The sequence below is a fragment of the Anopheles moucheti genome, chromosome 2 (assembly GCF_943734755.1).
Source record: "Anopheles moucheti chromosome 2, idAnoMoucSN_F20_07, whole genome shotgun sequence".
In the NCBI taxonomy this organism is placed as follows: domain Eukaryota; kingdom Metazoa; phylum Arthropoda; class Insecta; order Diptera; family Culicidae; genus Anopheles; species Anopheles moucheti.
This window is the reverse complement of record NC_069140.1, coordinates 58,797,041-58,824,612: the sequence shown is the minus strand read 5'-3', so window position 1 is coordinate 58,824,612 and position 27,572 is coordinate 58,797,041. Positions and strand designations below refer to the sequence as shown.

The 27,572-nt window shown below is 42.4% G+C and overlaps 4 protein-coding genes across 7 annotated transcripts; 2 read left to right on the top strand and 2 right to left on the bottom strand.

Moving 5' to 3' along the window:
* Nucleotides 1-10,184: 10,184 nt before the first annotated feature.
* LOC128298401 (putative defense protein 3) lies at nt 10,185-11,888 on the bottom strand. The gene is made up of 2 exons (XM_053034151.1): nt 11,449-11,888; nt 10,185-10,269 (listed from the first exon to the last, which is right to left on the bottom strand). Exons 1-2 carry the CDS (start codon nt 11,886-11,888, stop codon nt 10,185-10,187), a joined length of 525 nt encoding a protein of 174 aa, XP_052890111.1.
* Nucleotides 11,889-13,557: 1,669 nt separating this feature from the next.
* On the top strand, nt 13,558-15,366 carry LOC128310395 (probable phosphoserine aminotransferase). Its single transcript, XM_053047022.1, has 4 exons — nt 13,558-14,023; nt 14,112-14,484; nt 14,569-14,738; nt 14,871-15,366. The coding sequence occupies exons 1-4, from the start codon at nt 13,848-13,850 to the stop codon at nt 15,244-15,246; spliced, it is 1,095 nt and encodes a 364-aa protein (XP_052902982.1). The 5' UTR covers nt 13,558-13,847; the 3' UTR covers nt 15,247-15,366.
* LOC128310396 (guanosine-3',5'-bis(diphosphate) 3'-pyrophosphohydrolase MESH1) lies at nt 15,062-15,947 on the bottom strand. The gene is made up of 2 exons (XM_053047024.1): nt 15,814-15,947; nt 15,062-15,746 (listed from the first exon to the last, which is right to left on the bottom strand). Exons 1-2 carry the CDS (start codon nt 15,944-15,946, stop codon nt 15,325-15,327), a joined length of 555 nt encoding a protein of 184 aa, XP_052902984.1. The 5' UTR covers nt 15,947; the 3' UTR covers nt 15,062-15,324.
* A 1,208-nt stretch (nt 15,948-17,155) lies between these two features.
* Nucleotides 17,156-23,783, top strand: LOC128310545 (pyruvate kinase-like). 4 transcript variants are annotated; one of them, XM_053047214.1, is made up of 4 exons: nt 19,756-19,812; nt 19,886-19,926; nt 21,444-22,824; nt 22,896-23,071. In XM_053047214.1, exons 2-4 carry the CDS (start codon nt 19,888-19,890, stop codon nt 23,069-23,071), a joined length of 1,596 nt encoding a protein of 531 aa, XP_052903174.1. In that variant the 5' UTR covers nt 19,756-19,812; nt 19,886-19,887. The 4 variants fall into 4 exon arrangements, with proteins under 4 accessions (XP_052903197.1, XP_052903189.1, XP_052903174.1 ...); XM_053047222.1 differs by lacking the exon at nt 19,756-19,812 and adding an exon at nt 23,129-23,783 and having other exon boundaries at nt 22,896-23,052; XM_053047237.1 differs by lacking the exons at nt 19,756-19,812; nt 19,886-19,926 and adding an exon at nt 17,156-17,319.
* Nucleotides 23,784-27,572: the final 3,789 nt, after the last annotated feature.

Genomic DNA, 27,572 nt, shown 5'->3' with positions numbered 1-27,572 from the left:
ATTAATATTACTACGAAAATAAAGGTAGGTACATAACTTTAGGCTTTCTTTAGAAAATACAACAGACAATTTCTGAAGCCAGATTCTCACCAATTTCCACCACATCACCGACGAAGACTAAAGCAATATCGTCATGTGCTGAAATGCTCTTCTTAAAGATTAACATAAGAATCCTAATCTGATTCGCACCAAACATAAAAATACCCTAAATTTGAACAGAACTTTAATTTCAAATTGGCTGTTATACGGTTTAATAAGACAAAGCATATTCTTTCCAAGAATAGCACTAAATTTCCGTGAAAAACTCGTGAAACACGTGAAAACTCAAACATATTGTTGAATATCCTTGACATTGCTTTCATCAGAAACAAATATAGAAATTCCCAAAGATGCTCGTAATGCATGATTCGATTTGCAACGCCTGTAAGTTAGTGACGGTTTTATGAAGAAAATTGTAAAATAGAACTGCAAAGTTGTCCTACAATAAGTCATTTCTCTCCTTCCAGAATCTTTGAAATACTGTGTTATTGTAAAATTCGCTATTTTTATATATAATTTCGCATAAATTGCATGTGATGAATTAAATTGCATCGTTCATCTTCTATCTTGTCGGACCATTCGAGCCATTTGTTTTTTAAGCATAAAAATGAATTATGCGTCAACTCTGAAGACCTCTTGATACTTAATTTTAACGTGAAATGTTTTTTTTCCTCTTCGAAACATAAAACCACATGCAAAATTCATTGCAAGGGTCAAGCAAGCAATATTTCTGAATCACATTCGGAAGCCGGTTTCAGTGGTGAACAATGCAACAAATAACTTGTCAACTGTTGGGCACAATGCCTCATACATGGCAGACAATTTGCCTAGGACACTGTGCTGTGGCTACCGATCAGTATTTCCAATTCTAAACTTTCTCCTCGTTCCTCTTCCACGAGGCACAAGTTGAAAATAGAAACTGAACGTTTCGCCCGTGCCGACATGCATTTTCGGACCCATGCCGCTCTTTGTTGCAGCACCATAACCATTTGCCTTTTACTGGTGGATTTCCCATCGGCATCATACTTTGTCGTTTCCCTAAGAAAGCTGTCACTTAACTGGCACCTTCTGCTGTCACTGTTGTTTCCTGGGGCCCAAAATGTCTCAACATGGCACTGACTCGAGCCAGCCACTGTGTACACTGTACCAACCGGCCCGCGAACCGTGATGCGTAGGCGACTGCACGGCCATATATTTGGTATTCATGAAAAGCAAACAAATAAAACGGTTTCCATTCGCTTCATACAAAGCGTCAAGTTTGATTCTCTGCATCCCTCGGCTCACTATACCTCAGGGAGCTTTAGTGAACGTGGAAAAACTAAACCAAACAATATACCATCTCTACCCTCGAAACAATTTTGTGCCTACGACACAATAAGTTCGGCCGAGAACTGAGAAAACGATTTTGAAAAGCACCTTTCCAAAACACAAAGACGATATATAATGCTTCAGGAATGTGGAAAACATTTTCCACGTCCCATAAAGGTCAGTGGCTAAAGGTGAGATTAGCAAATTGAAATGAAATTTTCATACTATCGTCGGTGTTCTTAACCCACCATACTGTTCCACATTGTGCATGTTTTAAATTGTGTGCTGTGCAAACTTGGAACTGTCATAACGCTCATAAAGGTAGCACATGTGCGATACCAACAAGCGTACTAGTATTTAATTTCCGCTTAAAGTTTATCTACCCTTTGCAAATCTTGCAAGTTGTTAATTGCAAAGAAGATATGATCCTGTTTATTGTGATGCATCGTATTCTGTGGCTTTACAGTCGTTGATCAACTTGTCGAATAAATATTTCTGCTTCGTTTTGTTTGAACAGTACCCCGAACAAGTGGAGAGTGAAGTAGCAAAATCACATTTGGGAAGAAAGCTTCTTCACCAAATAGAACCCCATGAACTCGTACTTTGGTCTGACACACCAAACATTATGGATGGAATCTCATCTGGATTGACGTTCATATTTAAATCATTTTGAGCTTTTCATAATTTTATAATAAAAATAAGACAATTATCCACGTCTTCGTTGCACTCAAAAAGGAAAAACATATTTCAGTACCATAAAGAATGGAACTCCTTTACTCCTGGTAAACTATAAAACGGATATTTTTACACAAAATCAAAAACTGATCATAAACCCTATGTGTTCGACGGAAATTATTTCAACACCAACACAAACGGAACCACGGCCATACTTTGCAATGTCGATAGTGTGCAAACTGGTGTGACATCTCCGGTGGGTAATGAAAAATTAATTTCAACCCTACCCTCGCGTCACCATAAATCATCACAGAAAACGCACGTATTTTCACCAATTTGACTCGTGTCTCCGCACTGTACGGATGGCATTGGCCCAAACAGCACGCACAACACAACAAAACAACCATACGCAGGGGAATTCAATCATACAAAAATGGGCTCAACACTCAACACTGCCGATGTGGCTTATATGTGTGTGTGTGGTGTTGGTTGTTCTACGAGACCATCCAATCAACAATGTGTTGCTAAACTCCTTACCTTTCTCGTATTCTAATTCCCCCCGAGTGCAATGATTTTTCATTTTCTTTGGCGTCGTTCAATTTTACTGTTTCTTGTTGGGATTTGCCGGCTGTTTGTCGCCATTTTAATATCTACTTGCACAATTTCCTTTCTGCCCTTTTGTTTTTGTATCGATCAGTTAAGAATAAAGTAGTGTCCACGCTACTTTCCATGCTTCTACCAATCATTATTTTGACCCGATGGTGGCATATGACAGCATAGCTTAGTGCTGTGTAGCAGCACTTAGTGTAGCATAGTCATGCAACATGATTTGCTGCACCCAATTGCTACAATATTATAAACTTTACCGAAAAACAATTGTATCGCGTACAGAGCATGATACCCTCTCATTGGTTTATGTGAGTTCTAACAGAGTGTAGTTGCTGTTCTAAACATCCTTCAAGGTACTCTGCTGTTGCTTGCACAAAGAAAACTGCGGTTTTTGCCAACTAACCCGGTACCAGTAACTTTTAATGCCACAAAGGTTGCAGCAGGAAGACAAAGGACTACATTTTGCGGTTGCTGCCCTCGCAGAGAAAAATGTATAAAAAAGGCACAAAAATCGCATGCTAAACCTTCACGAGCCGTTGCTACCGGGTGGTAAGGTACCATTTACCGTATGACGTTACTGGCGATCCCCAAACAGCCTCAGTCCCGCGCTTGCAGTACTTTGACCGACTGAGACAGACGTGCAGCAGCTTGTAGGTAGCGTCGCCGTGCGGTGACAAGCGGCCCAAAATTTATGCGGTTGCATTTTAAAGTAGTACCCACACACGAGCTAATCCGGGCTCGTGTTTCTAGGGATCCCCGGAGCCACAGGGACACTGCATAACACGGCCACCGCTGCTGCTAGTGGACGTGTGCACTCCTACCACTACTCAATGCAACTTTATCAGTAGTGGAATAATTGGAGTAATATCGTGCGCTTGTTTTAACACGCCATGGCATTAAATCATGTTCTGCCACTAGATTTTCGATTGGATGTAGTAAAAGTCAAAACGACAGCTCGTTGTTTCAGTACGTTTATATGGCGATCAAAACACATCTGCATTAAGTGCATGTTATGTTTCTATTTCTATAGGATGAACTGGATCGGCATCGATGCGATTTGCAGTATTTTTGGCGATTTACTGAGAATACTAAGAACGTAATTCTAATAATTCTACCAACATTGTCTATATTTATTCTGTCCAGAAAGACGTGATCCGCATGATTTCAAGCATTTGCTCCAAAATGCAACAATTTATTGTGTCATTTTATGATATTGTTATCATTCAAAACTATGTTTTAAGTGATTACGGAAGTTTTCGTAAAAATCAATCGATAACGATCTTAGGAACGATTTTTAGGAATTATGGTCACCGAATGAATTGTTTTTCTTTTAATTATGACTGGTACCATTAGAGACTATTATTTTTAGATATTTTACAGTTCAACAAATTAAAAGAAAAACAAACCGCAGATTCTGGTGCATTTTTTTTTGCACTCACAACTTTGTAGACAAAGACCTAAACAATCGCTACGAAAACAATCGCTGCCTTCCATTCCAGTGCAACTATATGCGAAAAGCTTTGACGTTTTGCATCGGTTCGAGGAAATCCGCAATCCGGCAAGGCTCTAAATCACAACCACTAGTACGTGGGTATCGATTAAATAACCATGTGCAACCATGTGCCAACTGTGTTGGAGCACAAATCCTGACCTCAGTCTTTCGGTTTTGCGCCAGATTTTTTCTTCCCCTGTAGCGAGTCAAAATTTCACGCGTAGTGCCAAGCTATGTAGCCACCCATGCCGCGTACACAATGGAGAAATTTCCTTCCGGTCCGATCGATTGGTTTGTTTGTTTGTTTGCTTTTTTTTTCAATGGCAAACATGGGTGGAGAGTTTTTCATTTCAATTGATGCGTCACACGAAATTTGGCTCAATAAGAAGATTAATTGAGGTCGTAAAAAAATGCCTCTCGATAGAAATCATCGCAATCCGGGAGGAGCAGCCACCGTCGAGCGGCGTCATTGACGCACATTAAGGGGTTGAGTGTTCGGTTTAGTGCATATGCTCAATTTCCTGGACCGACCAGAAAGTCAAAGACTGGATACACATGCAAAAAACGAACAACTAACACCGATGTTACCTCTCACCTTATTTAGCCTTGGTACGATGGAGTGATTTATGTTCTGGCGCATTCCTGCTTTCTCGATGCTAGCTACCAAACAAACAGCCGCACTTTCGCGTGCACTTTGAGCACGGCGAATGTAAGAGAAATAAAAGACCTCCCAAAGACCAGCTAAAGATGGTGTGCACCACGTGCGAAACTGCGTGTCCCTTTGCGTGAGTAACGGTAACTAATTTTGCAATAACTCGTGACACACGTAATCGTTATTCGATGGCGCACTTATGGGCGCCCCCTCACCAGTTGATAACTAATCAACTTCACCGTTGAGTTTTATATCAATTTGGGAAACTTATTCAGCGAACATTATTGTACAATTCACGCACAGTATCGGTCCTGTACTAGCGACCGACTTGCATAAGTGTGCAAGAAGACGCATTGGCAAAGAGATGAGCATATAAATATGTCATCCATGGTTGAAAATGTTCGATGTTAGGGCCAATTCCCAGTATTACGAACATTCGGCTGGTGCCGCCATTCGGAGCCGAAAATGCTGCCAACATTTCAACACCTAATGTACATCACACTGCATGACAACTCTCTCTGGCATCCTAACGTTTGGCTGCAGTTGGCAGTCCAAATGGATGCTTTTTTAACATTTTGCTGTGCAAAGCGAGCCTCCCCGTTTACGAGGCTTTCGAGCGAAATTTATCACACAAAGCAGGCATAAACGAGAATGGATGAACTTTTACTGCTTTTAGATGTGCATTCATTGGAAGAAATCACAACAGGGCAGGATTATGATGATACGTTACTGATTAAAATATTGAATGCTTCTATCGTTGTGTAAAAGTAATGTAAATCGATATTCATGTAATCGTTCCAAACGAGTGTTTCTCCCGTGTACGTGTCTTCTGCGATGGAACATTATATGTTCGATTGTAAGTAAGGATGTCTTCGATTTCTAACCACCAAAAGCCGATCCTCAAATTCCCTCTAATGTTTCCCATCGGAGTACATGGAAATGAAAAGTTGCGCAAAGGATGCTTTGAAAGGGAAATCTTATCGAAACATGGAAGCTATAATTTTCATAATCAACCCCATAAAGTCAACCCAGATTGAAACGACTCCCAACGGGCGTATAAACATTGGCAACACAAACAACGATTATTTTGGGACCACCTCTCGTACACATATGTTGATATGTCATTTGTGGAATAACTTTAATTACCTTCACACAAGTTTGTGATTACTTCATTGCAATACACTGGATTTATTCATTAGATCGGGAGTAGCAGTTTATGTATGAAATTAAATAAATATTCCATAGCATGATAATAATATTTAAAAGCGCAAATTAATTGCTGAACTACAACAAATCCTTCCTACACTCTCTTACAACTTTAAAACTTTATATATCTTATACTCTTATAAACAAATTCACGTTTGACAGGATTGCATTGATTGTAAATGGACTGTCGGAGTTCGATTGTGTATTGCCTCTGGCCAGTGCCTTCGAGCGCATTGCAGATAATCTATCCAGTGCCAGAAACAGCCATAAAATGATTCAATAACTTCACCCACGAAAATACAGACTATGGCAAACAACGGAGATCATTTCACCATTACGTATCTCTGCACGAGGGAAAAGGAATTCGACCTGAATTCCAATCAACCGTAAAAATGTAGTTAAACCCAAAGTTTTCATCACTTCATCGCACGCACATAAACTGTGACACATCGCACTATCGCCTGAAGCGGTAAATTCTTATTTATATACTGTTCCGATACGGATATTAAAGCGTAACGGTTTCAAGTTATCACTTTCGATAAAAAATCGATTGAAGTTTTAAAAAGTGTTTCACATTGAATTATGCATCATTACATGTTGCTGTATTTTTTATGATTTTAAGCGAATGTGGTGTATTATGCAAATGCGATAATTAATCAAATCATTAACTATAAAAATGCATCAATTTTAGAAGGATCTGTTGGTTAGCCACACTACCAAAAGTTGAGACATGTAATTCAGCATGAATTTGTAGGCTTTTAGGATACAACCACAGCAAAAGAGTCCAATTGAACGGCAAACAGCTATACTTTCACACTAAAAGTACAACAATTTTGGGGCGTCAGTACCGAGTTTAACAGCAATGCGTCGAAGGTAAACTTACCTTCAAGAACATCCAACTTTTTGTTGCAGTGAGCGCTGTGTGTGTGCTTTTGCTTTTTTTTTGTTTTTGTACTAACGGCTTAATGGAGGCGCCTGATCGCAATAGGTACCACGCTTTATCTTGATGCCGACACCAACACTAATAGTGATACCTAACCACTCGTCACACTACAGGACACTTCGATACACACACTCAAACGTAGGCATGTCAAAACGCAAAACACAGAGGTCACAACTTGCAACTAAAAATAGGAAAATACGTTGAAGCTTTTGCCAAGGAAAACCTAACAATCAAATATTCAATCTTTATTCCATGCACTAGTGCCAGCAAAGAAGTGCCCCCGACGTAGAGAGAGAAAGCAGACAGAAATCGTGTAAGGCAAGGGAACAACTACCCCGAAATATGAATTCAATAAAATAAAATAAAAGCTCGAATCGCTTTATCGTTAGTAATATGCTTCCATAACTTGCTGACATTTCGGTGGCCATTAAGTGAAATGGCGTTAGTATATAGGCGGAAGGACAATGCAGCAGTGTAGTACAGCCAACTAATAAACTACGGCAACAAAAACCCATATTATTCTCACGCACACTACACTTATTGTTTCTCGACTTTCGACAACAATGCATCCTACCGATCATGTAACTCACCGCCGCACGGGAGGCAAATTGATCGGTCTGCAAAAACAAAACAAGAAACACACGTATTGTTGGGAACTTATTCTCTACCGTTTGCAACGCAACGTATCACGGTGCTTCCGAATGGGCTGAGACTGTGTTTGTACTACGCCTAGAACTATGAGTTACAGACCATACGCCGCACGCCGAAAGCCGCAACCGTGTAACCCAAAACGCCTCGAACTATCGCCGCTATCGCACAGGACGCACTCGCACTCAACAATCCTTCCCTAGGTGCTCATTGGAGCAGTAGGCAACGAAAAATTACACATCGAAATACTTTACATCTGCAGAGTTTAATCACTGCAGCAAAGTAGGCTGAAGGGAAGCATCCTGGCTACCGTTTCTGTTAGCAGTTTCCCCTGCACTCTACGATTTGGCCGAAGTTCGCATGGAAGTCCGAAATGGTTCGGTGCACACTAGCGTCGTGTTGGGCTTTCCGCTTGATAATAGTATTCCTGTTTTACTCCTTTTTGCTGCGTCACTAGCGACCACAAATACGGTACCATGCTACCGTGATCGTGAAGCATTTTCGCCGTTGTTCAAACACACTTGCAGACAACAGGACATAATTCCACCGAACCGATACCTGATTTGTCCTGCTATGTTGGTTCCGGTAGACTTCGAAGGTTCACTGTGTGATGCAACTTTCCCGAAACCAATAGATATAACTACATCAGTGTACATCACCATCACCCTGTCGTTGTGTACCCCATAATAATAGGAAACAACACGCGTTTCTACACTGCACTAAACATACATGCACGAAATCACACGGGCACGATTTCTTTGTTTCACGACTCCGTATAGAGATAGAAAAAAAAATCACACACTGGCTTTTCTGCGGCAAAACGCTACCAAAGAGACAACTTACCGCGGCTTGTATTACGTCGACTACATGAGTGATGGAAACAGTAAGCCCGACTGAATGAACAATTCCCACATCGAGCGGTTGAAGGCGCCGTGTTCCGAAGCCTTCGTAGTAAAAATACTGCAGCGCTGGAGCAAACGAACGAATGGCACACGGAACGGCCCATGCCACGCATGCGTCCGCTAGCGGCAGACTTTCGGTGACCAATAACGATGGCAGCACTCAGAAGGTACTCTGCACTCACCGCACACGAACTGAAGGTGGCAAACGGTTTTAAAATCAAACCGACCACGGTTCCCTGCTTCACGCACCGCAGATCCGGTGGCTTTGATTGTTTAGCAACGATGTAATGTGTGGTGTGTATCCTTTGACCCGTGTTTGGGCACCTCCCGGTAGCTGCCGTTTCGAGTTACGAGTCATCATGTATGCGTTTAAAGTTTTCCTTCTGAGCGCGTACCGCGCCTGGATGGCTCCACACGTCATGGGCACTTTTTACCCCGTTAGTCACTCGTCGTCGGCAGCAATGAATGGCAAAAGAGTTGTCCTTTCATGTAAAGTCATCATTTGCCCAACTCATCTAGTGTGCGTGAACATCGTTCGTAGTGTACCAAAGCAAACCAACCTATACCATTTCCAACGGTTATGTGGTAGGCCACGACAAATGTTGAGTTGGTTGACACAAATGCGTTACTCGTTTAATTGTTGTGTGACGTTTTTTTTTTTGCTTCGGTGTTTCTGAGACGCTACGGAAAGCTTTCAGATTTATGCGTAGCTAGCCAATTGCTTTTAAGCATATAAAAATCATTGCGATTCGTTGACTGTATAAAACTATCATTGGTAATCATTAATTAGGGTTCCACTGGTAAAAGACATGAACTATAATATTAATTTATAATACACCAACTGGCGTATTGGTAGCCAACCAATACTGAGGAATGAACTGACACATTCTTTGTGTTAATGTTAATTTAAGAAAGTCGTCAAGTTAATCATATGGCTAGCCTAGTTTAGCAAAAAAGAGAGATATATGAGATAAAGTACAAAATTCTAGACTATGGTCAATGACCAACATCTTGACACGTAGGACTCTAAACATATAGGAACCACCAAAACAAAATCGCAATATCGAACTGCGGATCACGCAGCAAAAATAACAAACGCTACAACAGCGCTAGCAGCAGCAAATCCTTCATAACCTGCGTTTCTGGGACGTACTTTAACATCATAACTCATTTTGATCGCTGCAAGTTCGATGCCTCTCTCAAGGCAAGAGCAAACTACTGAAGCATGACTAGTAATAAGGTCATCGTACAACCCAAAGAGCTCATATAGACTCCTCCATTGTCCATCCACACGTATAGAGGTAAAACATCTTCCTCAGTATTTTACAAATGAAAGAACCTTAGTGATATTCGACAGCTTCGGATCGAGTCCATGTCTTAAAGGCGTGGGTGAGAAGTGGGAATATAAATATGTTTCATAGATCTAGCTTCAACCGATCGTTGGTTTTGGTAGAAGCGTTTTCCCTAGGAAGCGCAAGGTCTTTTTTCTAGAGTCTAAAGCTGTGCCGTTCCCAGCTACGGTATTCAAACGGTTGGGTCTGGCCTCATTATTTCGTAGTATTCATAACAAACTTAACGAGAAGATAAGTAGTTCATTCGGATCATAAATTATTTTTTAAGCAAAGCATAAAATTTTAGTGTTTGGTATATTTACAGAAGCATTGTGGTTTTCGCCTTCGGCACTATATTTGTCCTGCTTGCTTCATCGGCTCAGAGATGACTTCTCGCCAACGCACCGGGTACAGCAGCGATCACACTAGCCCAGTATGCACCGTAATTTTTCACAATGGTGCCGCTGTAAAACAATTAAAAATTTAAATACACGATCATACAACGCTACACCTAAATTAGCTTCCAGTTTGTTTAAGCTTTTGGCAAATATCATACAAATAAAAAGTTCATCCACACCAGAACAGTGCAGCAGCATGAGCTAAAGATTCATTTAAGCTTTTCTTCCAACTGTTTCATTCGAAACGATGGCAAGCTGCTGAAGTCCCTCATTTGCTTGCAGCCTTTACTTCAACAACACCTACCTAAAGCAATGGCACATATTTATGCAGACTTTAAAATGCTGCAAAGTCGTACTATAAATAGGCCACCAAGACGATGATTTATGGCCCACTGGCAGAAACCAGTTTTCACCGACAGTTGTCACCACCTCGTACATCACAAGCGGTACGAGTTTATCGTGTCAATGACCGTTTTGGAAGTAGATTTTCGTCAAGCATCGAAGTAAACTGTTTGCGTCCAGCGTCAACTTAGTGAACAAAGGCATTGCACAATCGTTGTGCGAGATGGTGTGAAGACACTGAATCGAATGTAGGACACAAAATGCCATTTTCGACAGGCCCATTCAAAAAATCTCCTGATTTTTTTAAACCTTCATGTCGATCATCCACCAACATTCTCAAGCGAATGCTGAAGATTATTCAAAACAGTAATTTTCAACTGTTCAACAGTTGAACTATGTGTTATGATTCAAGTAACATACGTTAAACACTTTTTTAATAATACACAATTAGTTGGACCGGTTTAGTCGGTCAATTAAAATTGTTATTAATGTCCCTTTTCCATCTGACCCAAATTGATCTGCTATTAAAAGCACGACGATCGCCCTTTCGTATCCCACCACACGGCTCCACCGCCTGCACAGCCTTGCACAAATGCAATGGAAAATCTTAAAGTTATTTACGTGAAAACCACTCTCCTCCCACCTCTCTATTTCACCGTGCCCCCCCCCCTCCCCCTTCCACCCCTTCCAACACACCCCTCCATATATACACGCGCTGGCTCGCTTGCATGCGTTTCGCACCGACAGGAACACACGCAACTCGCAAGGGTAACTTTTGCACACGACAAATCGCTCCAAATTATGCCACATCTTGGAGGTTTGTTTCGAACAAATCACACTGCGAGCCAGCGAGCAGCGTATTGCAGGCGTCTCGAAGGGCAACGTAACGTTGCTGCCACTTACGTAAAGTACACCTGCCCTTGGCGGTCCTTTGGAGCCTGCCAAACGAAGGTGGCCTGTTCCTTGTCCCGGTTGTCGGCGTGCGTCACCGATGAACACTCCGGGATGGTTTTCGTGTTTGGCGTCTCGTACCACGAACCGATCCATTCGTTTGTCTGCGCGTCGCGTGCCTGCAGGAAAAATCCTCGGAACACATCCTGGTGGCCGTGTATCGTGACCTGAATCTGAGTACCGGGACCGTACACATTGCCACTCGCCGTCACCTGATAGGGTAGCGTGGCCAGGCTCTGGCTGCGTGCCGCACCATGGTTAGGCTCGTTGGTACGGCTTTTCACACAAGTATCGGCCGGAGCACCGTCGGGAAAGGCTTCCGTCGCTGAACGAAACAATAGCGCACAAGCAACGAAAGCCAGCGCGCAATAGGCTCCAGTTTGACGGTACATTATGGCGATCGTTCACAAACCAAACTTTAGTACACTATGACCTGTGTGTAGCCAACTGCAGAAACGATCGTGGACTAAACGTCCAAAAAATCCATTTCTACTTCTTTTATATTACTAACAACTCCCTCCTGTGCGCCTTTCGGATTGACAGCGACCGAAAGAAGAGAGGGAGACTTCTATTGCCATTAGAGCCCATGCTACTGCGCTGGAGTCGCTGCCTTTACCATCAGCACAGGGTGGGGACAGACAATTATGTTTCGGTTTGTTACAGTGCACACACCATCAGATGGATTATGGAGTGGATTTGGTGAATGAACTGCTGGAAATTGAAATGATGTCTCTGCCCCTGCGTGCGGTTCAACTTTTCGTCGGTGAGTTGCATTCACCATGATCAAGCTACAAGGGCATTAGTAACCTTCAGCTCACTGTCTAACGGAACGAACGAGTTACAACCCACCGGTCAACGGTTTTATTGGGCCTGTTCGAGAAGGTTTCATTTCTTTCACTCTCTCTTCCTCTCTGTCTATTTTTCATTGGTACAAGGTTCAATTAGAAGGAGAAAACGCTTCATTCGGGCCAAACATATTTTTTCACACATTTCAGCGTATGATCGATGTATCATGAGAGCCGCCAGTAGTCAGGGATAGATTGCTTAAGATGTTAGAAAAAGCATGAACATCTTCTTGAAGTTCGTTTGCAAAAAAAAGTGTTGAGATTGCCAAGTAAGCAAGATTGTTTGATATCTACTCCAACAAAAAGGTAATTTAAAATATTCGATTCAATAACTTGCTCTCGCTATCCCAAATCACTGCACCTACAGTTATAGGCTGACGAGTTTGACACCCTTGCATTACAGGTTGATCATGGTCGTGATGCTGTGATCTTCGAGTACATGAACAACAACAGCTGTACTCACGAATTAAATTTTAATTAAAAAAAACAGTAATAAATATTACAATAACAAGCTAAAACACTCCAAATGCACCCTTTTTCCACTTTTCGCACCACGCTCCCAAGCTCATTCAAGTAAACAAGCGAATTGAGTTACATACTTGAGAGCCGTTAATCCATCTACCCCGTTCTGATGCGAGTAATCTAATCTGTGCCGTGGTAGGTCCAACAAAGTTGTTTGTTGCCGATTGTTGGTACTACACAGTTGTTGTCACGGGCACTTACATCGGTCGCGATCTTCGAACCAACCATGCAATACGTTTTATGATCGATGCCATTTGTACACATTGTGCGCCGAAGGCCTCAATCCAGCGATTGATATGTTTGCGAGAGATGGTTTCGGACGGGATTGCGTATATCCAGATATTTAAGTTACGGGCTTATCATTCTATCATTCGCCTACCGACACCAGCAGCCGTATCGCAAAACACAACAAAATAGAAATATAGCACACCATAACGTCATGTGGCGGAGAACACATCTTTCAAGCCAGCGAACATTAACCAGTCGACAACGACTGATAAGGGACCTTGTACTGCGCGCGATCCAGCACCCAGATCGAGCGAGATGGCAAATACTTTCACGAAGTGAATATGCATTACGGTGGCGCACCATGTTTGCGTACTGTGTCACTCTCCTCTGATCCCTCCTGTCCTCTCGACCCACCCTTTCTTAAGTGCGCTTCCTTTGGCTCATTGACAAACAGGTCTTCGTTGCCGTCGTCATCGTTATTGTCTGCGTTCTGTAAACCGGTTAGAACAGGCTCATCTTTCTGCGGCTGACCGATAGTGCCGTCTTGCGGCGGGTGTCGAGACGGCTGTACCTCGGGTTAATTTGCGGAGCGTAACGGCAATTTTGTTGCCACCGTTGACCACATTCAGGAACCGTCCGGCGCGCGATACAGTCGACAAACTGAGCGGTCGTAATCGTTTGTAAAGTGAATCAGTGGCGGGTCAAACGGGCAAGCACGGTGTTTTCAATTCAACCGCAACAGCTAACAGTACAACAATGGTAATCAACTTTGGGGCAGGTCCGGCCAAGTTACCTCGAGAAGTGTTGTGTGAGGTGCAAAACGATCTCGTCGAGCATGGTACGAGTGGTATGAGCGTGATGGAGATGTCCCATCGAGGAAATGCATATGTAGCATTACACAATGACACATTGGCACTGGTCAAGGAACTGCTGTGAGTATTCGAATCGTTGCTTCAAATAAACAACATACCCGGGTTGATAATAAATTCTCATCCATTCCATACAACCCTTCTCGCACAGCGATGTTCCAGATAACTATAAGATCTTGCTCATGCAAGGCGGAGGCACAGGATTGTTTGCTGCCGTTGCCATGAATTTAATTGGCAAAACGGGAAAGGCAGACTATATCGTCACGGGTAGTTGGTCGTCGACGGCCGCTAAGGAAGCGGCACGGTACGGCAAGATCAATTATGTAGCACCCAAACAGGACAAATACACCGGCATTCCAGATCCAAAACAATGGCAGCTCGATCCGGAAGCATCCTACGTGTATTACTGTGACAATGAAACAATTGGTGGCATTGAATTTGACTCAGTGCCAGAAACCAACGGTGTTCCTTTGGTGGTGGACATGTCTTCGAATATGCTATCTCGAAGAGTCGATGTCAAGAAGGTTCGTATGACAATGTAGTTGTTTTCGTGTCTATAGCCCAATAACCGAGCATCATTTTTACTTGTTTGTTTGACCATCACACAGTTTGGCGTTATATTTGCCTGTGCACAGAAAAACATCGGCCCATCCGGTATTACGTTAGTAATAGTGCGGGAAGATCTAATTGGGCACGCAATGCCATTCACTCCAACCATTTTCGATTTTGGTGTCATCGCCAAAGCGAATTCAATTAGTAACACACCACCAACGTTCATGTGAGTATTTCCTTCAGCAGAACTGTCGGGTATTTGCAACATTCATTTGCTATCACCTATCAATGCACCGTTTGCCGTTCGCATCGCTTATCGCTTGTCTGTTTACCCATTTACTTCTCCCCCTTTCAACAGCATCTATGTGATGGGGCGTGTATTTGCTTGGATCAAGCGTCACGGTGGAGTCGATGAGATGTACCGCCTGTCGATGATTAAGTCAGAATTGATCTATGACGTGATTGCAAAGTCGAATGGGTTCTACTACTGTCCGGTTGATAAGAAAGTACGCAGCCGAATGAACGTACCCTTCCGGGTTGGTGGTGCGAACGGAGACGAAGAGCTGGAAAAACAATTCCTAAAAGGTGCAGAAGCGCTCGGCATGCAGCAGCTGAAAGGTCATCGTTCGGTCGGTGGCATCCGTGCCTCTCTGTACAATGCGGTAACGGTTGAGGAAGCAACTGCCTTGCAACAGTATATGTTGGAGTTTTTGAAGAATCACCAGAAATCCTAAAAACTGTACCCAGCCTCCAATTTATTGCCGTTTCGTTGTACGGTTTGCTATTTACTGGTTAAGTAGAAACTTGTAACTTTAATTGACATTCTCCTGCCGAAATATATCATCCAAAATAGATTCCAGCGTTTCGTTCGTCCCTTTAAGATTGTCGCAAACCTGTTTTGCCCAGCAAAAATATTCACGACACCTGTCGTCTGTCCAATTCTTCGGTTTGCAGCGTTGCAAATCACGTAAATTGTATATTTTATCCGCAAGCTTCACCAGCTTTGCCTGGTGGCTCTTGCCAGCGGCACGCTCGACCTGTAGGCGTTTCCGCTCCTGTTTAGGTAACGATTTATCATCCGTTACTTCTCGCACAATGGAGCACACATTGTGTCCAAACATGGATTCAATCTCCTCAAATGTAGCATCCGTATCCTCCACCGTATCATGCAGGATGGCTGCTTGCAATACCTCCGGATCGGATATTCCTGCCTCAGTGAGAATGTAAGCAACACCTGCAATGGAACATTTTGAACATTCAGCTCAAGTTATTCGGAAGGATAATTTAGCTGACTAGCTTACCGATCGGGTGATTAATGTACGGCGTTTCGTCTGCATCAAGCCGACGTTGATTTCGATGCTTCACAGCAGCAAAATTTACACATTTTGTATACACTTTTAAAGTGTTTTGGGAGGTCGCTATCTGCTCCATCATTCCCGGGAGATTGTTTTTATTTGGCGCTATTGCGAGATGACAGCAGTGACCTTCAATTTTCATCTGACAGCGGATTTGTAGTGATGGGCATGCACACAACACGGAGCTTGTTTTGGATTCGTTTCGTATGAAATCGTTCTATTGTCGGAATATTCTGGTTCTACGTTTTATGAAAATTGAAAACTGGCTAGTTTTTGAAAAATAGTTTCTAAACGTACAAAATATAAAATAATCCATCGATTTGCGTTATGTGACCGCTATTAAAACACTAAATAAATGGAATAATAATTCGACAGAATTTGAATATAATTTCGATAGTGAAGGTGGATTCCATTCTGCAGACATTGGCATTAACATGCTATCAGATTTACATTACAGATCATTACATTTATTTAGCAATAATAACACCGTGTTATCAAGAAATATAGAGAGTTTGAGGGGGGGGGGGGGGGGGGGGGGCAGATCCTCTTCCATTGTTCACGTTTTTTAAGTTCTGTTTACTACGTTTCACTTTCAAATCTGTCTATCTGTTCATTGCGGATGGAAATTCTTTTTTTCCATAAGAATTTTAGATTTTTAATCAACTATATGATAAAGGCCTAATATGTTCCTATTTCTTTTGGACTTAAGCGACGCTCTATTCGACACTTACCCATACTGCAGGAAAATTGAAAGCCATTTCGCCCAATGAACATATCAACCGTAGCACAAATAAGTAGTCAATTCGTATATCAGTTTATGTTCATGCATGTTTCATGTTCAAAATGCATCCGTCGTGTAATTTGCAACAATTATGAGCAAATGCAACTGGCAACTATTGAACAGTGAAAGTGGAGCATTCTTCATCTTAAGCGCTATCGTTTGTTTTAAGGAGGCCGACAACAAACAAAACAGTACAGATCAAATGCTTGCTAAGTAGATTAAAATTATAAAACACTGTCCAATGACGAAACAAGTCCTGCTGAGGTGATCATGGGAAGGTCATGGAGGACGATGCAATTTCCGTGTACGTTTTGAATAAGCATCAGCACACAAATCCCCCCGTTCTCTGTACTACTTTCTCACCCTAACCGACCTTTCTTCCATTCGCTCACTCTATGTTCACCCTATCAGCCGGTATGTACGACTCGTGCCATTTGGCCAATGCTGACTCCTCGGTCGACGAGATGCGTACGCGATGATAACTCTCAACGAGTCTTGCTGCTCTCGTCATTCTGTTGACTGGAGCCCGCGTAGCAAGTTGTAATCTTGCCCTTCCAAAGCTGACTAGCGTTCATAATATTGTGTACCGTAATTTTAGTGTCAAGTGTTTCCCCCAAAGTATTGTCCAGGATTTTTACATTTTACCCAGTAAAACGTTAGTTAACAGCAAAGTAAGTAATTTCACTTTCGTTACGAAAACGATCGTCCGTCTAAAAATATCGTTATCATACAACAACCAGCGCCGTGCTAGGTGTGTTATGCGTGTGTGTGGAGCTTTGGGAAAAAATATTGCGAAACGTTGCCAATAGTTACGAATGCCTATTAGCGTTTCACGAACGTGTCATCTAACCCAGTGGAAAGCAAAGGAATAATTTCCGGTTTTGTGTGTGGTTCTCTTGCATATTGGCGCGATTCGTAATTTAAAAACTATTCCCTTGTTTGACCTCTGAATGACCTCCATTCTCGCATCCAGAGAACGACGCGTGCCCCACTCTCGCAATTACGCCATGTTTTACTATCGAGCGCGTGCGTCTGTGTGCGTGCGACCGCGACAGAACGACCGGCGTTCGTGACGGTGGTTTTGTGTAAGACGTTAACAAAAACATACGATAATTTACCGAATTGAAATAATTACCTACGCATAGATTTGCTACCTGCCGAAGGTCTATTCTAAAGCTGATAAGCAATAACAACAACACATGCTACTTGGAATTGGGTTACTTGCGATATGATCTGCTGCTAGGGGGATCTAACAAACCATCAACTTTTGTATCTAACGCACACTAACACACATGCTGTCGGATTGACGCACCAGCTGGTTTTTTTTTTCCACCGGAACACGAACGCCGGTGAAGCAGATCAACCATCGCATCGGAAAAAATAGTTAGTTTCTCACGTGCCTACTTACCGTCTGCGTCCGTTTTTGCCATTTGGTCGTTGCGTGATCTTTCGGTGGTGTGTTACCCGGTCGCGGTTCGACGGCAACAGTTGTGTTTCGGTGGCAGTGTTCAACTTATGTTCGGAAGTTTGTGCAAAACTAAACCGTATCCTGTCTGAAGTCCAGTTTGTTATTTGGATATTGTTTGCTGGGCAGTTTGTTCCTTGTACGGAAATACGATGGAGGTACGATGGATGCCTTATAAATACCCTTGTTGGATGCGGTTTTCATTAAAATTTGGAACAGAAGCAATAGCGAATCGTGAATATTGATAATCCCGAGTAATTCGATGCAATAATTGCGATCAGCTACGATGCGACGGACAAGAAACACTTTCTGCACGTTAACACTTACACATAGACAGAAGGTAGAATCAGATGATCGGTGTATTTCAGTGCTGCTCAACCTCAAGCAGCACGTTCGGTCATTTGATTAACTTGGCATTTGCATAAAACTAAGCAGGTACACGTGCATTAGTTTTCTTGCCGAGGCTTGATTGAAGTGCAAAGTGCATTGACGCTGAAATTGAACCACAAATACGCAATTCAAACAATTTTGTTTACATTAATAATGATCAATTTTAAAAGACGAAAAAGTGTCGCTAGAGTTTTATGGATTCAAAACAATGACCTTGAAATAGTTTCATCAAAAAATCGTCTGGCGAACATCGCGCATGCGCTTTATTTGTCTTTTCACAGGAAGCCGATTGGCAAGATGAATAACATGGAAAAAGAGTGTGTTCATTCTGGAGTTTAGCCGGATACACTAGACGGAAAATAGTGCAATAATGTTGATACCCTTTTCCGTTTAGCTCTTTGTTCGAGACCGTATTCTGCACACATATCAAATCGTCAGCCAGGATGCAAAGATCTATTTTTGAAATTGGATCGTGGAGTGACCGAGAGCGAAAAATAAAAATTAAAAACGCACGAGAAATGCCACCGTCGCTTTGAAAACTAACACTATAATGCTAGGTACAACAGTAGAAATATATTGGGCGTAGTACGACTACGTAGTAAGACGATACTAGTTTTCCGTTGCTAAGACAACGGAAGTTTGTACATCCGGTGGTTTGTTGGTAGGCTATACTGTACCCTGAACGGTCGGTGTCGTGTTAAGGCGCATCCGGGAAATGAAATACTGTCCCCGTAGCACTTCCTGTAACGCACGTAGTACGAAAATCTTCGATAAGACGTAACAATTTCAGCTGCTTGAACCATAGTAGCGTCCTGTAAGCAATTCGATAAAAAGAGTATTGTCACAAAACCAACAAATCCATAATTCATCGCCTGCAGCGAAAGAAAGGATGCATCGGCTGCAATGGTCGATCTGGTCGCAATTTGTTGTCCCATACGGGCATCGGCGGTTCATCAGTAGTAGCGTTCATGCGCCGATTCTTAATTCGTGCTCAAAGGATGGCATTTTTCCAACACACCTGCACTGCGAGCCACAAAACCATCGCGTACATTCATTTCACTGCCGACCGTTGAATCGTGCGAAGCTCGCCAAAGTTCCGACCTTTTCCACGGTCACGATTTTATTATCGATTGCTGGTGCTAAGCAACCGCACGTCAGAAGGTTCGCTTGCTCTTTTGGTACCGTGTGTGGTACGTTCTCGCCAGGCTACTCAGTGCCATATTCCATCGCTCTGTGTGCTTCTGGAAGGACGTGTACTAAGCAGCAGCACCAGCACCACCAGTTTCTACCGTTACCGGCTGCAAGAAGTGTAATAGGGGTTTACCCTCCGACAGGGACTTTCTTTCATTTCCCTTCACTGATAAGTACCTTTAACCGTTCAGGGATGATGGTGTGGGTATCCGACTACGATTTCGACCCCAAGGTAAGCGGAACAAAAGCGATCAACTTGTGTTAAAGGAGTCATACCACCACAACCTGCTAATCCGCATGGGCTGCTGCATCTAAAATAATGTCCTGGCGTGCATTATTTGTGTACAAATGTGTGCTAACAAATATCTACCAGCCGGTCAAGCAAATGTGGCATGTGCCATATCTTCCGTGGATAATTCGATCCGGATCCGAATGTTTCTGCAATCCTGGCTATTGGTGGCAGAGAAAGAGTGAACGACCAAAGTAGCCGGTGATGATATGAACGGTCAAGGATGGATGTTTCCGTATTCATCATCGACGCCAGTGTGTGTGTGTGTGTTGAGTAGTTTGCCAAATCGAAGGAAAAGTGTGCCGAGGAGATGCAAGAAGTTAGATGTCTCTATTTTTACTCTGTCTATTTGCACTAAGCCCTTTTATTGTACGTGCCCAATGGGACGATATGAACCACCCTTTTAGACTATGCATCATGGTTCCCGTAACGTAATGATACGTAACACCATTGAACGTTCCTCAGTTGTAACGAAACATCAATTATGATGAATCTGTTTTAGGGGCTAGAGAAGTTTAAGAAAGGTAAAGGTCTTGCTATTACCACTACCGCATGAATCGACCGGTATGCCCTTGACCAAGGACAAATGAAAAGTGATTTTCCCTCATATGTTTTGCTATTTGACGCTGCACTCACCCGTTGTATCGTTGCGTCGAGACGCGTCGTACCGTTTTGTGTGGGTGTGTGCGGTCTGAATATTGGACGATATCCCATTGAATGTTGGGTGTATGGGTTTGTACATGTTTTGCACAGCTCGTATATCGCTCTATGTATGCCGCTACGCCAGAAAACATACGGTACAAGAGTGGTAAATATATATTTTATTTAGTTTGCTAAGATTAGCTCATCATCGTCAGCGTATGATAAGTATCTTGTAAGCCTTCATCTCGGCTCTACAGCAGATTGGCACCAGTGGACACACTCACTGCAAAGCCAACCAAGTGCAATCTAATGATATTTCTATCACGGGGTGTTATGTACATTTTGAAAATGCATTCACACTAACGCGCAATGCATTGTGTTTTGCATTGATTACATAAACTATTGATTATTTTCCTCTACCTAACGCAGAGTAGCACCGTACCATAGTACTGTGTGAACGAATGTATTGGTTGCCTTATCAACAATAAACAATGGCATGCTAACTTTAGTTTCGTGATGCAAACATTAAGTCATCAATGGATGTCCCCACAGTATCGTGCTAATTCTAGATATGTATCATACCAATACACTACCTGTTGGTTGAATAGGCGTCAAAAATGCAATTCTAACTATCGGCTTAAAGAGTAGTAGGCTTAGAGAGGATTTGGGGCTTTTCGAAAATCAGGTAGCAATACACTTTTGATGTAAAAATCTTGAACGGTAACTGGTCTGTTTCGGACACAATTGATTTGTTGATGTTTTCGCGCTTTCCGAAGTGGTGGTTATTTATCGATCATTTATGTTTAAATCAATTTTAGGGTCAAAAGATGAATCCCGAGGCGGTTTCGCATTTAGAGCACATTTGCTCCCTCGACATTGACTCGAAAACGCCGTTCGTGCGACTCTCCGGCATCATCTGTACGATTGGACCGGCCTCGGTGTCGCCCGAAATGCTCGAGAAAATGATGGCCACGGGCATGAACATTGCGCGGTTGAACTTTTCGCATGGCTCCCACGAATATCACGCCAACACGATCAAAAACATCCGCGAAGCAGTCGAAAACTATTCGAAGAAGTTGGGCAAACCGTTCCCGCTGGCCATTGCACTCGATACAAAGGGCCCGGAAATCCGTACCGGTTTGATCGAGGGCAGCGGTACCGGAGAAGTTGAGCTGAAGAAGGGTGAAAAGATTCAGCTCACCACGGATAAGGAGCATCTGGAAAAGGGTAACAAGGACAAGATCTATGTCGACTACGTGAACATCGTGAAGGTGGTCAAGCCGGGCGATCATGTGTTTGTCGATGACGGTCTAATTTCGCTGGTTGTGGATAGTATTTCGGGCGATACGCTTACCTGCAACGTGGAAAATGGTGGCATGTTGGGTTCTAGGAAGGGTGTAAACCTGCCAGGCGTCCCTGTAGATCTGCCGGCCGTGTCAGAAAAGGACAAGTCGGATCTGGTGTTTGGCGTGGAGCAGGGAGTTGACGTAATTTTCGCTTCCTTCATCCGCAACGCTGCTGCGTTGAAGGAAATTCGTGGCATCCTCGGTGAAAAGGGAAAGCACATCAAGGTTATCTCGAAGATCGAAAACCAGCAGGGCATGCAGAATCTGGATAAGATTATTGAGGCATCCGATGGTATTATGGTTGCTCGCGGTGATCTGGGCATTGAAATTCCGGCCGAAAAGGTGTTCTTGGCACAAAAATCAATGATTGCGCGGTGCAACCGTGCAGGAAAACCGGTCATTTGCGCAACCCAAATGCTGGAATCGATGATAAAGAAGCCACGCCCGACACGTGCCGAAATCTCGGATGTTGCCAATGCCATCATCGACGGTGCGGATTGCGTGATGCTTTCGGGTGAGACTGCCAAGGGCGAGTACCCGCTTGAGTGTGTGCTAACAATGGCCAAAACGTGCAAGGAAGCAGAGGCAGCCCTGTGGCACCGCAATCTCTTCAAGGATCTGGTTGACACGACGCCAACGCCTCTCGACACTGCTGCTTCCATCGCCATCGCTGGTGCGGAAGCTTCGACGAAGAGTCGCGCCGCCGCAATCATCGTCATTACCACTTCTGGTCGTTCGGCGCACTTGATCTCCAAGTATCGGCCGCGCTGTCCGATCATTGCAGTGACTCGCTTCGCACAAACGGCACGCCAATGCCATCTGTACCGAGGAATCTTGCCTGTCATCTATGAGCGTAAGTTACAAGCACATTTGATTTGACCAGTTTTATCATTAACAGTGTATGCTCATGTTCATCTATTATAGAGCCTGCAATGGAGGATTGGTTGAAGGATGTCGATGCCCGCGTGCAGTACGGTATCGAGTTTGGCAAGGAGCGTGGATTCTTGAAGCCAGGCAATCCAATTGTCGTCGTTACTGGCTGGAAGCAGGGCTCCGGATTCACCAACACAATCCGTGTAATGTACGTATACGATAATTAAGTTGAAGAATTCCGAGAAACTGGGCTTTTTTATTTACTGTTGCTTCCTCAATTGTAGTAATGTTGAATAAATAAGTAACAACGTATCATCAGAGCGTCATATAGAGAGGTGTGCTAAAAGTGTTGTTATCTACCAAACAACAGCAGTCCATCGGAAACAGCAGTCTATTATAGTGACTATAAGCGGTAAACTAGATTGTGTAGCAGCACAGTGATTCAACTAAAACTGGATGCCTAGAATTTTTAAATTACTTGGGCAGTCCAACTCACAGAGTGAATAACACCCATCCCGAGACATTCAATGTCCCTGCTCTTTAGTTGTTCCCATCGTGCGTGCAGTTTATTTATTGTAACCCTAACACACTAAATTATTTTCCACACTAAAAACAATATGTGTTGGATTGGTGCAGGTCTGAACCAATATCCAAAGAGACACATGTATGGTTTTAAATTTTGAAATTTTATCACTAAGCGAGTTGAAATTATTTGAATCAATACGAAGAAGTTTAGCTCAGCGTAAGCGTTCGCATGAAATGGACAGATATATTTGAAATGCTGTAAAAGAGAACAAACACGCCACCACTAGAATGTCATGTGATGCGCTAACATTTTTCACACGCCAAGAATCATCTTTCAGCATAAACATCGTTGAGTACTAGTTACAGGTTAATGATATGCGTCAATGTGACGAATAAAAGTTATGACACTTAAAATACAGCGTGTCCTTTTGCATCACTGTTATCCGAAAGCATGCGACAACGAATGTGTAAGATTCATATGACTATTTTATATGTGCAGTTTAGCTAAAATATATTCACTACGATTTCGGCTACTTTTCTGAATCATTCGAAGTAAAATTAATCTGATTTTTGTCGAGAAACTATAAATTGGAAATAGCGAACAAGATAATTTGTTTAAGATTAAGTTCTTTCAATCCTTCACCATAGAAGTTAGTTTTTGCCGGCACAAACGGTTAAGCGGAACAAAAAGTTCTTCCTTTCTTGTGAAAGTTCGCTCACAACCGGCTCACCGGCAGGCACAGTTTCTGAGCAAAAGCCAAAGTTTCCTTCTCACCTACCTGTCCCAAAGAGAACAGTTGGACCTTTGCTGAACAGAAATAAAAAGCTCTCGTTCTAACCGCTGTTGCTCTCGCCGAGTCGAAAGCTCGCTCGAAAATTATTTCGAACCGGAAGAATATTCTCATGCTGTTCGCTTCTTCGGCGTCATGCGCTCTCGCTCGGGCTCATTATTTGATATTGCGCACACACATGAGCATTTTCTTCGTCAAATTTGCCGTATGAAGCAGTGCATGTTTGCAACGGTTTTTGAAGTGTGGAACTGGATGGTATTGCAAGCGCGCTAATGTTGTGATGAAAATTCAGACATAAATTATATGGCACGATATGTAGAAGAGAGATTAAATGTATAATTATTATTATTTCAATCATTTATGCGGGACACACAAAACGGTGCCATTATTACAACGAGGTCATTATGGCAACGAATGGAAGCGGCTCGTATATCACAAAAGGATCGGTTGCTTTAAATTGAAGGAACTGTATTTTGCATCATCCGAAAAAAACAAGACATTACACAAGCAACAGGTGGCTAATTCCTAACCTGGACCCTGCAGTGTCGCAGTTCCACACTTCAAAAACCGTTGCAAACATGAACCGCTTCATACGGCAAATTTGACGAAGAAAATGCACATGTGTGTGCGCAATATCAAATAATGAGCACGAGCGAGAGCGCATGACGCCGAAGAAGCGAACAGCATGAGAATATTCCTCTGGTTCGAATTAATTTTCGAGCGAGCTTTCGATTCGGCGAGAGCGCAAGCAGGAGAGCAACAGCGGTTAGAACGAGCACTTTTTATTTCTGTTCAGCAAAGCTCCAATTGTTCTCGTTGGGAAACGGTGCAAAACGGAAAAATAACCAAACGGGATTAAAATGATTTTGCTTGTTTTATTAATTTCTGTTCATTGCAACCAATTCAACCGATTGGCATATCTAGTCCTTTTTCGTTTAAAAGTACATGATTTCCAGTTCCCAAGCTTGCCATTCGGGAAATCTTTACATTGTTCTAGACTAATCATCTAAATACTTTCTTGGTATGAGAGTAGATGCAGTAGGTGTTCGCATGTAAATATCTGGTATGCAGATGCATGTGTAAGTGTATGTGTGTGTGGTTTTGTGTATGTGAGTAAACGTGTATTGTTTCTAACAGAATGTCCTACTCTGCCTAGCATCTGTTGCTGCCCACGCACTCGGTGAATGATTGAAAAGTTTTGGCTGTTTCGTGTACGTACGCCTTTGAATGCGTGAATGGTTTTCATTTGTTAATTAAATTATTTGCTGACATAGCACCTCACTCTTGTGGCTATTTCTGCTAATTTCGTAACGGTACCTAGCACTTGTTTTCAGGATCTCTAATTCGTAACATTTTAGCTAGATGGATTCCTATGAACCTCCTCCCGAAATTGGCGCCCGTGCCGATTTTGTGCGTACATAAAGACACAAATAATCGAAACGACCAATCGATTAAGCGTCAATAACAAAACCATGAAAACTTTCTATAAACTACCGCTTATCAATTACCTCCATATTGAGCTGCCCGATCTACGAAACAATTGTATTACTTGGTAATAGGTTTCATTAATCGTTTCTAAACGGAATTGTTCAGCTTTCGCTCCACGAATTCTTGCATACCCTCTCCGGTGTGTTTTTCCAACATAGATATAATAATGTGTACTCGCGTCAGGTTGCAACCAGGCATCCCACACATTCCACGTGTTTGCAACGAGATACCCAAAGAATGTGCGCTACGATTTAGCGACTTGACCTTTTAATTGATCTAGGATCTTCCAAACTTACACTAAAATATTCGATTACAGTCACTTACAGTCGCGCTTACTGGACACGCTGCATGTTGTGTCTAGCTCGTGCTGAATTGTTCGAGTTCATGAGTGTCTTAACTGTTGTGTTTTCCTACCTACCATTTAGCATTTGTTTGTTGCGTTTCCACGCGTTCCTTGCGTTTCATTCTACACGGATGGGGCGTTTCGTTGCGTCTACATCAGTTACGTTCAGTACAGCAAAACTGTGTTGTACGGTTAAACATATTGTGCAATTTGTGTCGGTGAACTTCTAACTATACGTAACTACATATAGTAAGAACTGAATAGCGAAAGAACCAGTGTCTCCGTTTTTTTTCCTCCGTCCAGTCCATGGACATGGTTTAGCATTGAGTTTTAAGTTTGCTTAAGAATAAACTGCCTGCCAATGTCCCGTTTCGTTCGGCGAGTATAATTTTAGTTTCAAATCGTTACTTAAACGACTGCTCCACACACACACCCTTATCAAATTATCTCATAACATTTTTTGTGTAATTTTTGATATACAAACAAAAAGCGAACTAAAGCACTTGTTGTCTTTTTTTGCACCGATTGTGGGTTGTGAGTAGAAATGCCTAAAGTAATGAAACAAATTGTGCATAAGGTTAGGAAATGAGCATTCGGTTTGTGAAACAGCACTCATATCCGTTCGTCAATGTCGCGATTTATTTCGCTCCGATGCTGTTTCAACATTGTACAACTGTTTATAAACATTTTTATTCAGCTACCTCTTAATGTTCGACAACTGTAACAAAATTAAACTCAAATTCATTCCACATTTCACACCAATGTGTGTTATGTGTGTGTGGACTAGGGTTGGATGAATCTGATTTAGATTCATGAATCTGAATCGAATCTTGGATCTGAATGAATGACTCTGAACCTCAGCTTTCAAGATTCAAAATCCTTCAAAGAATCACGACACTTCAAAAAATCATAAAACATCAACGATGCAAGAATCCATCAAGATTTACGAATTCTCCAACGGTCAATCGTGCAACGATCAATCGTTGGAGATTCATGATTCTTCGTGGATTCATGAATATTTGAGGATTCATGAGTCTTCTAGAATTCATAATTCCTCACGTATATATTAATGATTGGCGAGTCCTGAATCGTTGAGGAATAATTTGAGATTGCAAGATGTTAATGCGTGATCAAAAGATTCACTACCCATGAAAGCTAGTGTATACCAATAAAAACTCTGAACTTTACTCTTTTTACTGCAATTAAACAACAATGCCTCTTCGTTGGGCACATCATCTCCAACGGTCGATCTTGTTTGTACCTCTAGCATAACTTTTCTTCCTTTTCGTCGCTCTTGATTTGTTTGCGTTTTGCTGCGATTTACTTCACCCACTTAATTAGAATCATTTACAAATATCCACCAAGATAGAAGAGAGAGAGATAGTAATTGAAGGATCGGTTGAAATGAAATCGAAATACGATCAATTTGACTTGAACGTCACATTCGGTTGTGGTGCCGGTGCACTAAAATATGGCTTCATATGTAAACAGTAGGTTTGTATGGGTTTGTATCTCCAAAATAAGAAACACTTCAAATTTCGTACCAATCGTAGTAGCTCGCGTGCCATCGCTATGTTTGAC

Bases quoted from the DNA above. Each gene is read 5' to 3' on its own strand.
- LOC128298401 (XM_053034151.1), bottom strand. From the start codon at position 11,888: ATGTACCGTCAAACTGGAGCCTATTGCGCGCTGGCTTTCGTTGCTTGT. The intron at 10,270-11,448 runs GTAAGTGGCAGC...ATTGTTTTACAG, and splicing joins CAAGGGCAGGTGTACTTTAC to CGGCACCATTGTGAAAAATT.
- LOC128310545 (XM_053047214.1), top strand. From the start codon at position 19,888: ATGATGGTGTGGGTATCCGACTACGATTTCGACCCCAAG. The intron at 19,927-21,443 runs GTAAGCGGAACA...AATCAATTTTAG, and splicing joins ACTACGATTTCGACCCCAAG to GGTCAAAAGATGAATCCCGA. The intron at 22,825-22,895 runs GTAAGTTACAAG...CATCTATTATAG, and splicing joins CTTGCCTGTCATCTATGAGC to AGCCTGCAATGGAGGATTGG.
- LOC128310395 (XM_053047022.1), top strand. From the start codon at position 13,848: ATGGTAATCAACTTTGGGGCAGGTCCGGCCAAGTTACCTCGAGAAGTG. The intron at 14,024-14,111 runs GTGAGTATTCGA...CTTCTCGCACAG, and splicing joins GCACTGGTCAAGGAACTGCT to CGATGTTCCAGATAACTATA. The intron at 14,485-14,568 runs GTTCGTATGACA...ACCATCACACAG, and splicing joins GAAGAGTCGATGTCAAGAAG to TTTGGCGTTATATTTGCCTG.
- LOC128310396 (XM_053047024.1), bottom strand. From the start codon at position 15,946: ATGATGGAGCAGATAGCGACCTCCCAAAACACTTTAAAAGTGTATACA. The intron at 15,747-15,813 runs GTAAGCTAGTCA...GTTCCATTGCAG, and splicing joins GTACATTAATCACCCGATCG to GTGTTGCTTACATTCTCACT.